The following is a 14,248-nucleotide window of genomic DNA, read 5'->3' as shown; positions in this document are numbered from 1 at the left end:
ATGATGTTTTGGTGCTTAATTTGTAAAATCATAACCTAATTTGATGTTTAATCGGCTTTTCCTTAATGCCTCCTTATTATCCAACATATTCGCTTATCCAACGTTCTGCCGGCCCATTTATGTTGGATAAGTGAGACTCTACTGTAATTGGGAGGCACTGCTCTCCCTGACCCAAACTCAGTTTAAGGTGGCGGAATAACTTTTATATACATTAATCTATGTATATAAAAATGTAATGTGAATAATTCCCATGGAGTAAACAACAAAACCACTGGATCAAATCACACCAAATTTGGCCACAAAAGACATAGTCATCCAATATATGTCTTTCCATCCAAAAACCCTATAAAATTAGGTCCAAATTAGAGAAAACCTCCCAAAACCAAAAATTACTAACCATGCATGTGCAGAGGCCCCCAGCAAACTTGGCAACGTTAGCCAAGTGGGCGGGGTTTCAATTGCCACCACGTGCCTACAGCAAGTCATTATTATTACTATTATTATTTTATTATGACACAGCAAACAAGATAGATATGCTGGATTTCGTATCACAAAATCACAAGTCGAACACTTCCCAAGTGTCTAGGACTGTGTGATGTATTTTCGGATGAGGCGCGCAGATCTCAGTAGGGTGGCCTTTTGCAATTGGCAGATCGTAATTTTGTCAATGTCTATTATTATTATTATTATTATTATTATTATTATTATTATTATTATTATTCACTCTGAAAATAAGAGTATTCCAGACAGGAAACAACCAGAGCCAGCTAATACCACTCAACAAAGGATTCCCCCAGGGAGGAAACAACCACGCTTTGAAGCTGCAAGCCCATTCAGTGTTAATCAAGGTGACTAATTACAACATTCATACTTGCCTCCACAGACAAAACCCCACTTAGGACGATACCACAGCAACGTGTGGCCGGGTACAGCTAGTATTATTATAAATATGATCATCAAAGCCTATTTTTCCACATCGATAGCACGAAGGAAACAAAGGAATTTTTTTCGTACACACCTCTACAGTGTATACGGTTGTAACGAAGTGTGATTTTTTATTTACAGATGCCATGTTTAACTGTGTTTTAAAAAGGGTTAATATTTCAGTTACTCAGCACTCAGAGCTGGTTGCCATGGAAAAGGAGGCGGAGCCAACTGGGTTAGCTGAAGAGAGAGCAGAATTTGGAGGGAAACTCAGGCAGTCAGTCAGAGTCTGTGGTCAGAGAACTACAGGGAAGGTTGATTTTAGTGTGGGCTCTGTTGAAGATCAGGGAAGGCTGATCCTAAGTTAGGGGATCAGGGATAAAATAAGTTTGGTGACTTATTTTAAGGTAGTCTGTAATTGGAGGAATTGCAGTTGGAGGATCAGGGTGGCTCAAAGGTTGGATTTTGAGTCAAGTCTAAAATAAGTTTGGTGACTTATTTTAAGGTAGTCTGTCTCCTGACTAGGAACAGATATTCTGTGATTGAAGTGGAATTTTAAAGTTTGAAACACCTCAATATAACTTTGCAACTGTTAAGCAACGTGCCTCAAACAAGAAGAAAAGTTATTGTAACCATCAAGCTTGTGCCTAAATAAATGTGTTATTATTCCTTCAAACATCTCAGTCTCTGTCATACATACACACATCAAGAATAAACAAGAAGAAAGAAGAAAAATAAAAGTCTCCTCTCTAAGTAGCTAGTGGCTACGTATTCCTACAGTGGTGGCAAGAATTGATTATCCCCTTTGTAGTTTGGTGGCAGCATTATAAAACCTCTATAATTTGGTGGCAGCTTTTAAATAAAAACATCTTTAATAACTGGTGGCAGCGGATATAGTTATATATATACTATAATTAATTAATAAAAACAACCTCCACCTCCACATCTCCACAAATTGGTGTCAGCGGTCATTTGTAAATCGGATGTACAGAGACTGCCTGTACTTCGAATTTGTGGGGTGTGCATTATAATAAAGGCCAGCAAGCTTCTAAAGCAAACTAAGGCTGGCTCTACGCTGCCCTATATCCCAGGACCTGATCCCAGATTATCTGCTTATCCCAATTATCTTGCAGTGTATGCTCATGCAATCCAGTTCAAAGCAGATAATTTCGGATTAGTCTTGGAATATAGGACCATGCAGATCCAGCCTAACAGCAGCTGGCTATTTTTTTATGAATCAGTCAATTTGCTTCTGCCTCATTGAATCTCTTGGACAGGAAAGCAGAGGGACACAAGATTCCCTCGGTCGTGATTCCTGCAAACTTTATGTTTTCTGCTTCAAGTTAATCCTAGAGTTTTGATATTTAAACCATTCTAACTCCAATGCAAATGGACAGCAGGAGGCAGGATCCATTATAAACTGGATTATTATTGTGTTGTCGAAGACTTTCATGGCCGGAATCACTGGGTTACTGTGAGTTTTCTGGGCTGTCTGTCCGTGTTCCCCAAGCATTCTCACCTGAAGTTTCACCCACATCTATGACAGGCATCCTCAGAGGTTGTGAGGTCTGCTGGAAACAAGGCAAGTGGGGTTTATCAATCTGGGGAATAATGTCCAGGGTGGGAGAAAGAACTCTTGTCTGCTTGAGGCAAATGTGTTGTAATTAATCACTTTGATTAGCATCAATAGCCTTGTAGTTTCAAGGCCTGGCTGGTGGCTGCCTGGAGGAATCCTTTGTTGGGCGGTGTTAGCTGACCCTGATTGATTCGTGTCTGGAATTCCTCTGTTTTCAGAGTGTTGTTCTGTATTTACTGTTCTAATTTTAGAGTTTTTTAAAGACGGGTAGCCAGATTTTGTTCATTTTCGTGGTTTCCTCCTTTCTGTTGAAATTGTCCACATGCCTGTGAATTTCAATGGCTACCAGTATCAAAAATCTATACAGTGATTGTTCCTAACTATATCATTGCGTCCTCCCACCCAACCCATAGTAGTGGCTTCCTGTCCTTTGGGGTGAAGGCAGTCATGTATAGTTATGTCTTTCTGTGATGTCTCAGGCACCTTTGGCCCCTGACCCTGCAGCCATTGCTGACCAAATTGAAGAGGACTTGGGTTTATTCCCAAGTGAGCAAGATTCAATTCCTTTCCAGATGCCTCTTGTTGACATTTCCGTGCCAGAGCCAATTAGGGACGCCCTTGAGAAGGTGCCGGCTTTTCCTGGCTCTCCAGAGGGGTTACTGTTTGATAGAAGGGCTTTCTTGAAAACAGACCGCTCTCAAAGGCAAAGTTTATGAAGAAGTGTCAGATTAGCAGAGCGAGGCGATTGTGGCTGAACCCAGTTCTCTTGGGAAGAATTAGGGAGGCAGGCACCTGGCATGATGTTTGGGAGGCTCAGTTCTCTTGGGAAGTTTTGGGGAGTTTAACACCTGTTTTGGGGGAGCTATGAACTTCATTAAAAGTTGTGCGCTGAGAATCTTCTGTGGGGTGTCAACTTAACTTTTGACGAAGAAGCATCGTGGTCTCTTGTTACTGATTTTCCAAGCGGCCTGACGATGCACTTACTCTGTAGTAGACCGGGTTTACCTTCTTGCCATGTTGGGACTGTGTTTCAGCTCCTGAACTTCCAGTTTGCCTTGCCTTGAATCCCTGTTTGGAACATTTCTCTAAAGGACTCTTCTTGCTCCTTGCTCTTTTCCCCACTCAAAATTCAGACGGAGTTTGAGTGTGTTTCAGATTTGGATTTTTGAACTCTAATACCGGACATAAGACTTTATATTATTGGACTAAAATTGATCTTTCCTGGAAGGTCAATTGCTACTTCTACCTTACTGCTTATTTTCATTTGGAACTTTAATTGCTTTAATAATTTAATAATTTTAATAATTTAATTGTTATTGGCTTTTGTGTTGGTTCCCAGTGTTTGCGCCGCTTAGGAGTGTTACACTTTCCTTCCTAGTAAAATATTTTACCATTCTTCCTTCCTTGTAGCATTATTTAAAAATACATTGTGAAGCCGTATATAGAAATGTTTCCCGCTTTGTTACTTTTTCACAAAATGTAGAAATGGTAAAGGTTGTTGTGTGTTTTTTCTTTGTCCGCCATCCCCAATTGATCCATTTACACTGTCCTAAAAACTTCTGCAATCCATTCTTCTATTGTCAGAAGTTGTATATATAGGACCCACACTGCAACTCTCATGTAGAGTAGTACTTTGAAGTTTAGTCATTTTGTTTGTTTGTTTGTTTGGCATTCCCAATAAAAATAATTCAGCTTCTCATTTTATGTTTGCTTTAAACATCTCTTGCCATGTGGGCTCTGGTGTGGTTCCCGGGCTGTGTGGCCAATGTGTTCTGGCAACATTTTCTCCCAATGTTTTGTCTGCATCTGTGGCTGGCATTTTCAGAGGATCTAATGGTGGTAAAGCAAGTAGAATATATATGGCTTGTTGTGCGTTTTCCAGGCTGTCTGGCCATGTTCCGGAAGCATTCTCTCCTGACCTTTTGACCACATCTATGGCAGGGATCCTCAGAGGTTGTGGGGGTTACTGGAAAAACTAAGCAAGGGAGGTTTATATATCCGTGGAATAAGGTCCTTGGTGCGGGAAAGAACTCTTGTCTGTTGGAGGCCAGTGTGAATGTTGTAATTAATCACCTTGATTAGTATTAAATAGCCTTCCCAGCCTCACATCCTGGCCTGGGGGAATCCTTTGTTCAGAGTCGTTAGCTGCCCCTGATTGATTCCTGTCTGGAATTCTTCTGTGTTCAGACTGCTGCTCCTTATTTACTGTTCTGATTTTGGAGTTTTTTAATACTGGTAGCCAGATTGTGTTTATTTTCTTGGTTTCCTCCTTTCTGTTGAAATTCCCCACATGCTTGTGGATTTCGATAGCTTCTCTGTGTTGTCTGACATGGTGGTTGTAAGAGTGGTCCAGCATTTCTGTGTTCTCCAATAATCTGCTGCGTCCAGGTTGGTTCATTAAGTGGTCTGTGTTGGGGATTGTGGATGATGGATGGAAGCTCTTACGTGTGCCTGTGAGCCCAAAGACACTCTGCAGAATGATGCACCACTCAGCTTTGCAGACCAAATAAGACAGGAAATTTTACCGAAGCCAAAAGATCAACAGAACAATGGTATTTACAATAGTCCTTCTGTTTGCTTACAGAAACAGCAGTTAATAGGCAATCCTTTTTTAGTCTATGAATCTGCTTCGGTGAAGGCCTCAGAAATAGTCAGGCCTCTCTGAATACAGAGCCATCTTCTTTCCAGCCAGTACTCAGAAGACTCACACACTGTTAGGGATTCCTCTTCTGAAGAAGAGGAAGGGGAGCAGGAAAGTGTTCATGAATCTGAGGGTGAGTTGGAATCTGAGGAGGAGATTTTGCAAGTACCCACAATGCAGGAGAGGCGAAAGGGATCAGACCAGAGACGTTGTTCAGCTAGAATAGCTGCCAGAAATGCAGCTGAGGAATTAGGAATCACCCTAGCAGCTGTGAGGGGACTCAGGGCTATAAAGCAGAAACAGGTGCAGCCAGCTCTTGCTGGTTAACAAACTGATTCTTATGCCTAAGCCTTCACTCCCTGTCATAGACAGAACGCCACCAAATAGAGTACAACACAGTTTATTAAAGTAACAGAACACAAAAATGCCTGTAGAAAACAAAGGACTAGGCAAACACTTGTCTTCAGTGTGAAAAGTAACAGAAACAGCTCCGTTTGAACTAAAACGGTTCGAAGGAATAAACCGGATTAAACAGGAGTTTAATCCGGATTAACTCAAAAGTGCTTACTTCAGCCTGGCAGTTTAAACAAACAAAAGTTGGTAAACAAAGGTCAAAATGAACATCAAAAGCTGGCAGCAGATTCCTCTCTGCTACCAAAAAGCTACAGATGAGTAACTCAGGCTGTTACTCCTCCGTGCAACGAGCGAAATCCGGGTCCAGGCACATCAATCAGGATCACGGCGGTCAGCAGGGTCCCAGTCCGGTCCGAGGTCGAAAGCCAAGTGCGGGCGTCTAAAGTTCCACGAGTTCCACCGATAGCCACAGAAGGGATAGTCCAAGGTCGTAGTCAGTCAGTCAGTCCAGCGTCAATCCAGAGTAGGTAATTAATGTCCGTCAAAAAGACGACGGAGGTCCAAGCTATCAAGATTAAACACAAGTTGCACAGAAAAACCCCACACAGTTCCTCCCGCCGTCTATGCCCAGTGTCCTTGGTAACTTACGTATCCAGCAACGAATCACACCCGTCTTCAGGAAGTTCCCCAACAAGAGCCCAAGCGTTCGTCCAGATTACCTTGCCCAACGCAATTAGCCATTGATCCTAAACCCCATTTTATCCCAGTTCATAACTCCTCATCGCTGTCAGCTGCTATCCTAATTCCAGGTGCCTCATCATCATCATCCTCATCAGAGCTAAAACACCTTTGACTACGCCCCACAGCATCCCCAGCTGCGGATCCCGCTCCATCCCTCCAGCCCGTCCATGGGTCTGATCCTGCAACCCGCCAATCGCCTCCCATGCTATCAGTGCCGGTGACACCCAAATCCTCCCTCACACGAGTCCACTCCATGTCATCCTCCTCTGAGCTAACCATCTCTTCCTCCATGCCCTCGGTAAAACCCTCAAATGAGTCTTCATCTGTTGGTTCTGCAAATAAGTCCCGGAGCCATTTCCTTTCACGCTCCTCAAAAGAGTCTGACTCTCGAGGAGTCTTACGACCCCGTCTCCCAGTACCGGAGCCAGAAGGCTCAACCATAACACTCCCCTTGTGCCTGCTTTGAGTCTGCCTCTGGGAAACTGCTCCTAAGGGTTTATTGCTGTTTCTTTGTCTGAAGTAAGACTGCTATTTGATTTGGGAATTTATCAGAGACTAAGAACTGTGCTTGCCCTAAGATTTCCTTGCTTCCTTTGGCATGGAGTGTGCTGTGCTTTATGTTTTGCTGAAGTAAAGCAGTTTTCATTTACTTACCACTGTGTTTTAAGGCTGTACTTGAAAGACAAAACAGGTTGCACACACAGAGAGAAAAACCTGTTCAAACTGGTTCTCCAGCAGCAGGATAGCAACAGTTACAAAACCAATTCCCAGGTCCTTGGAAACTCAGCCAATCAGCTCCATGCATTTGATTTTCCAGTTAACACACATATAGTATCCTTGCAAACCATGCTATGGCTGACTTTTCTGGTTGAGTTAGTCTGCAGTGCCTTTCATGTTCCTTGATTCGTGTTTGAATATATATAGCCGTGGAATGTCCAGGGTGGGAGAAAGAACCAAGTGTGAAAGGTGCAATTAGCAAGCCAGATTTGCAAGTGTTTGAGTGGGATCCATTAGATGTGAGTCACTGGGACTTGATTTTTTTAAATTTATTTCCAATATTTCTATCCCGCCCTTCTCACCCGAAGGGACTCAGGGCGGCGTACAATTGGCAACAATTCGATGCCGACACATCATTAAAAACAACAACATATAAAAATGTATTACAACCAATTAAATACAGTATAAAATATAAAACATTATACATATGTTTAAAATCCGTTCGTCCAATATCCTCCTACTTTATTCACCTGATGACATTGTCTCTCGGCTTTTCTCTTTCTGATCATACACCGGGCTCTGTTTCCTTGATGTCAATTGTAGACAAGACAGAGCAAGACTCTACCTAGAGACGGGTGACCAAAATGATCAAAGTTTTGGAAACCAAGCCCAAGAGTTAGAGCTATTAACAGTTGACTATACTGCCTCGGCGAGGCCACTGTAAGGGTCGTGGTGCCACAACGTGTTAAACTGTTGAGCTGCTGAACTTGCTGACTGGAAGGCTGCAGTCCTTATATCAGGGTTTCTCAAACTGGGGGTCAGGACCCCTGGGTAGGGGTTGTGAGGGGCTGTCAGAGCAGTCAGACCAGTATTTTCTGTTGACCATGGGGGTTCTGTGTGGGAAGTTTGGCTCAGTTCTGACGTTTTTGGGGTTCAAGGGGCTTTATTTTCCCCAAACTCCACCAGTGTTCAAATTTGGGCATATTGAATATTCATGTCAAGTTTGGTCCAGATCCATCATTGCTTGGAGTCCACAATGTTCTCTTGATGTACGTGAGCTACAACTCCAAAACTCAAGGTCAATGCCCACCAAACCTTTCCAGTATTTTCTGTTGGTCATGGGAGTTCTGTGTGCCAAGTTTGGTTCAATTCCATCGTTGGTGGAGTCCAGAATGCCCTTTGATTGTAGGTGAACTATAAATCCCAGCAACTACAACTCCCAAATGACAAAATCAATCCTCCCCCCATTCCCAACAATATTCAGATTTGGGCGTATCGGGTATTATTGCGCCAAATTGCTATGTGTGTGTGTGTGTGTGTAAAGAAATCCTTGCAAAGTTGCTTGCAAAAGATCTCTGCAAAAAGGGAGCTGAGCTTCTGCAGAGGCAAGCCACGCCTCAAACAATGTATCGGTTTGCTGTCAGATGGCTGGGTTTGTCAGTTGGGAATCTGAGCTTGCAGGGAGAGCACTGAAATGGAGAAGCTCTCTAACTACGGTCAAGTAGCAGTTTAAATATGATATGCTGGGTATATTGAATGCTGATCGATTAGTTATTGATCCTATGCAACTACAAGGACATTGTACGATTGCTGAACTGTTTATTTGACTTCAACTCAACAAGTAAAGTTCCTTTGTTCTTTCAATTCCTCTGCCTGGTCTGAGTCTTTTGCACATGGTGTTAACTGGATGCTGCTGGTTCCGCTATACACACTCGCTAACAGGTATTTGTGCCAAATTTGGTCCAGTGAATGAAAATACATCCTGCATATCATATATTTACACTATGATTCATAACAGGAGCAAAATGACAGTGATGAAGTAGCAACAAAAATAATGTTATGGTTGGGGGTCACCACAACATCAGGAACTGTACTGAGGGGTCACTGCATTAGGAAGGTTGAGAACCACTGCCTTATATCAACTAAACTTCCAATTTCTGAATGCCGTGCCATGAAACTTCCCTTTTATAATTCCTAACAGGATTTTCTTTTCCTTTTACCCTAAGCAGGTAACGAGCAAAACAGACCGGATGATTTGGAGGCAGCTCTGCCGTCAACAGAACTGAGCAAACAAAAAGCGGGAAAAGAGACTTTGGGGTGTCAAAAGAGAGGGACAAGTAACAAAAGAGACCAAACAAAGAAAAGAACGAAGAAATCTTTTTCTTCTGAGGAGTCCAACACCCGTGAACTCCTGAATGTCCAGGAACTTCTGAAAGATGAAGGAGTAGAAAAGTGTCATATCTCTGGGGAAAGTTTCCAAGATAAATGTAAAGTAAATACACGTTACGAAATCCACACAAGGGGAAAACAACACAAATGCATGGAATGTGGAAGGAGCTTCACTCGGCATGCCTTACTCCATTTGCATCAAAGAGCTCACACAGCAGAGAAATTATATAAATGCACAGAAGGTGGAAAAAACGATAGTGGACATTTGGATTTACATCAAAGAACCCTTATAAGACAAAAAACATATTCCTGTGTTGAATGTGGAAAGGGTTTCACTGCCAGCGGAAGCCTAAAATCACACCAACGGATCCACACAGGGGAGAAACCATATTCATGCATTGAATGTGGAAAGGGTTTCAACACCAGCGGAAGTCTGAAATCACATCAGAGGACTCACACAGGGGAGAAACCATATTCATGCCCGGAATGTGGAAAGAGCTTCACTCAGAAGGCGGTTCTGAATTCGCACCAAAGAATCCACACCGGGGAGAAACCCTATCAATGCCCCGAATGTGAGAAGAACTTCACTTATAAGACAAGTCTGATTTTACACCAAAGGACCCACACAGGAGAAAAGCCACACACGTGCACGGAATGTGGAAAGAGCTTCAGCCAGAAATCTGGACTGAATTCACATCAAAGGACACACACAAGAGAAAAGCCACACACGTGCATGGAATGTGGAAAGAGCTTCAATCGGAGAGAACAATTGCAATTGCACCACAGAATCCACACCGGGGAGAAGCCACATGTATGTATCGAATGTGGGAAAAGCTTCAGACAGAGAGGACATTTACAGTTACATCAAAGAATCCACACCGGAGAGAAGCCATATGCGTGCAGGGAGTGTGGAAAATGCTTCACTGACAACGGACGCCGTCGCTTGCACGAAAGAACCCACACAGGAGAGAAACCATATACATGCGTGGAATGTGGAAGGAACTTCATCAATAGTGGGCATTTGGATTTGCATCAAAGAACTCACACAGGAGAAAAGCCATACACGTGCACCGAATGTGGGAAGGGCTTCGGCACCAGCGCGAGCCTCAAATCACACCAAAGGATCCACACAGGGGAGAAACCCCATCAATGCCTGGAATGCGGGAAGGGCTTCACTCACAAGGCCGGTCTCAATTCACATCAGAGAACCCACGCCAGAGAAAACGCATACACATGCATGGAATGCGGAAAGACCTTTAACCACAAGACGAGCCTCTATTCGCACCTAAGGACCCACACAAAAGAAAAGCCATACACGTGCATGGAATGTGGAAAGAGTTTCAGCCGCGGCGATAATTTACAAATACATCATAGGATCCACACGGGAGAGAAGCCATACAAATGCATGGAGTGTGGGAAGAGCTTCAGACAGAAGGTGCAGCTACAGATACATCAAAGAATCCACACAGGGGAAAAGCCATACGCGTGCAGGGAATGCGGGAAACGTTTCCGGCAGAGTGGGTATCTTCGTTTACATGAAAGGATCCACACAGGAGAGAAACCATACACATGCATGGAGTGTGGGAAGAGTTTCAGTAACAGTGGGCATTGCCGTTTGCACGAAAGAGCACACACGGGAGAGAAACCGTATAAGTGCATGGAGTGTGGGAAGAGCTTCGGTCTGAGCAGAACTCTTAAGTCACATCAAAGAACTCACACAAAGGAGAAACCGTATCAATGTATGGAATGTGGAAAGAGCTTCGGTAGCAATGCCAATCTGTATTCACATAAAAGAACCCACACAGGGAAGAAACCCCATAAATGCATGGAGTGTGGAAAGAGCTTCTCTTTTAGTGTGAATTTACGTGTGCACCAAAGAACGCATACAGGGGAAAAACCATATAAATGTATGGAATGTGGAAAGAGCTTCCATCGCTGTGGAGTTCTGCAAGCGCATCAAAGAATTCACACAGGAGAAAAACCATACATGTGCATGGAATGTGGAAAGAGTTTCAGTCGGAATGAACACCTGCGATTGCATCAGAGATCCCACACGGGAGAGAAACAATCGTCATCATCATTGACAAAATTATGATCTGTCATCTGCAAAAGGCCACCTTACTGGGATCTGCGCGCATCATCCGAAAATACATCGCACAGTCCTAAACACTTGGAAAATGTTTGACTTGTGATTTTGTGATACAAAATCCAGCTTATATATCTTGTTTGCTGTGCCATACTATGTCTTTGTGTCAATAATAATAATAATAATAATAATAATAATAATAATAATAATAACAATAATACTTTATTTATATTCCACCCTATCTCCCCCAAGGGAACTCAGGGCAAATCACAGTACACATACATGGTAAACATTCAATGCCATTTGGACAGACAGGACAGAACAGAACAGACAGGAGATACGTGTTGTTGAAGGCTTTCATGGCCGGGATCACAGGGTTGTATGTTTTCCGGGCTGTACGGCCATGTTCCAGAAATATTCTCTCCTGACGTTTTGCCCACATCTATGGCATACCTCACAACTCTGAGAATGCCTGCCATAGATGTAGGCGAAATGTCAGGAGAGAATACTTCTGGAACATGGCCGTACAGCCCGGAAAACATACAACCACCCAGTCAGGAGATATTCTGTCTCAAAGTTCAGTTTTGATGCCTTGGAGGTTGAGTTCAGATTCAGTCACAGTATGGTGCTGTTGCTCCATTTTCTATGACGAAGAGTAATCAGGACTTCCTCCTTCCACCTTCCTTTTGGTCACCACATTTCTGGTCTTGTTCTTTATGGTATTGTAATATACTTCCCCCACTAATTAGTGGTACCTAATTTCTCTACTTACAGCTCTAAGCTGTTTTTGAACTGCTTAGGTAAACGGTGAGTTGGGCTTGATGGTCGAGTGCTCACCCTGACCGGGCTTCGAACTGGCCACCTTTTGGTTGGAAGATCTTATTACTGCTGGTGATTTATCAGCTGTGCTAAAGTCCACATAGGGGAGCAGTCATCTGCATGCATGGAATGCAGAAAGAGCCTCAATCGTAATTATCACCTGTGTTTACATCAAAGAACCCACACAGAAGCCTTATAAATACATGGAATGTGTTAGCGAGTATAGTGGAATCCAGCAGCATCCAGTTAACACCATGTGCAAAAGACTCACACCAGGCGGAGGAATTGAAAGAACAAAAGAACTTTACTCTTGCTTGTTGAGTTGAAATATAAAACAGTTCTGCAATCGTACAATGTCCATGTAGTTGCATAAGATCAATAGCATCAGCATTCTATTTACAGCATAGCATATTCAAACTGCTACTTGACCGTAGCTAGAGAGCTTCTCCATTTCTGTGCTCTCCCTGCAAGCTCAGATTACCAACTGACAAACCCAGCCAACTGCCATCAAACCGATACATTGTTTTAGGCGTGGCTTGTCTCTCTGCAAAAAGTCAGCTCCCTTTTTGCAGAGATCTTTTGCAAGCAACTTTGCAAGGATTTCTTTACACACACACACACATAGCAATTTGGCACAATAGAATGTAGAAATATCATGGCAGAAAGAGAGAACAGAACATAGTAAGACACAGGGAGGTGTTAAAAATTACTAAAGTACAATTTATACATTTGATAACACTGAGAACATCTACAACAAATACATTAAAAAGGAAATTCTTAGTTGTTTGACTGATGTAATCTAGCAAAACAATTTATTCTATTTTCAGTTTAAAAGAAGGGACCGTGGTAGCGCAGTGGGTTAAACTGCTAGCTGAAGGAAATCTGCTGACCAGAGAGTCGGCAGTTTGAAACCGCGAGTCAGGGTGAGCTCCCGCTTTTAGCCCTAGTAGCTTCGGCCAACCTAGCAGTTCGAAAGCATGTAATGCAAATAAATCAATAGGTACAGCCTCGGCAAGATGGTAAAAGGGCACCCCATGCAGACATGCCAGCAACACGATCAGAGATATCTATGGACAACAGGCTCCTTGGCATAGAAAAATCTGTTGCAGCCTTCTTGCGCCTTCACAGTTGTTGTAACATGTACCATGTTATCTTCTGCCTGATCGTCTGTTGACATCTTCGGATTGTGCTCATTCTGGAACCTCCTGCGGAGTGCATGACTCTGGTGGCTACACTCGCAGGTCCATTGGAACACACAAGCCCCCTCACCACGACAAGGTGACGGACAATCCATTGAGGAGGGTCTACTAAGACTTCTAGATCAAGCCAAGTGTCACTCATCCTGATCTTGCCCTCTAGGGTGTTAGCTACCCCTCGCAATTTGGTGTCATCTTCGAATTTAACCAACATGCCTTCTGTTCCGTCATCCAGGTCACTGATAAAGATGTTGAATAGCCCTGGGTCCAGCACAGAACATCAAGAGAACTTGCACTCCAAACAGGCAAATAATGATATAGGCAAACCTGTGCAGTATTGATCCAAAAATGAATCGGATATCTGGAATTTGATTATACTTAGCCAGTTCCAGAAAGTGTCCAACAGCGTACATATTTGCAAATAGAACGTTACTTTATGGTTTGTTTTGGCTTATGTGTTAGATCAGTGGTTCTCAACTTGTGGGTCTGCAGTTGTTTTGGCCTACCAGTTTACCAGCTGGGAGTTGAAGGCCAAAACGTCGGGGGACCCACAGGTTGAGAACCACTGTGTTAGATGTTTGATATAGGATTGTGATTTTATTGCCATTCACTTGTATCAATCAGACAACCTTTGTGTCTTAAGCTTGGGCTTGTTATGGTAGGAGAGATGGAGGTTGTAACTAGAAATCTTATAATTTTTTAGTGTTTGTTCCTTTAGAAAATGTTGTGTACTCCATTCTGACGTAGTTCCGGTAGTCATTGTTTAATGTGTTGTCGAAGGCTTTCATAGCCGGGATCACAGGGTTGTTGTATGTTTTCTGGGCCGTATGGCCATGTTCCAGAAGTATTCTCTCCTGAGGTTTCATCGGTTTAATCAGTGTCTTTTATTCTTTTAGAAGCATTTATTGTTTTGCCTCATTTTGTCTATTCTTTCAATAAATTTTAAATAAATTTGCTTTCCTTTTCAAATGTGCTACTAGCTTGTCCAGTTTCCTATCATCCCAATTACCATTCATTGAAGAGTC

General features: G+C 42.9%; 1 protein-coding gene across 2 annotated transcripts in view; it reads left to right on the top strand.

Annotated features, from left to right (window-relative positions):
• The window catches only part of LOC100568206 (oocyte zinc finger protein XlCOF6-like), a 37,897-nt gene extending 23,705 nt beyond the window's left edge, over positions 1-14,192 (top strand). Inside the window, exon 3 of one of the 2 annotated variants that reach the window (XM_062969476.1) lies at positions 8,963-14,192. In XM_062969476.1, the coding sequence (XP_062825546.1) occupies positions 8,963-11,217 (2,255 nt within the window). In that variant the 3' untranslated portion in view covers positions 11,218-14,192. Of the gene's footprint in view, positions 1-8,959 lie in introns of both variants that reach the window. The other variant, XM_062969475.1, reaches the window with a different exon arrangement.
• The last annotated feature ends 56 nt before the right edge of the window (positions 14,193-14,248 follow it).

The sequence above is a fragment of the Anolis carolinensis genome, chromosome 2, assembly GCF_035594765.1.
Source record: "Anolis carolinensis isolate JA03-04 chromosome 2, rAnoCar3.1.pri, whole genome shotgun sequence".
NCBI lineage: Eukaryota > Metazoa > Chordata > Lepidosauria > Squamata > Dactyloidae > Anolis > Anolis carolinensis.
This window is presented reverse-complemented; position numbering and strand designations above follow the sequence as displayed.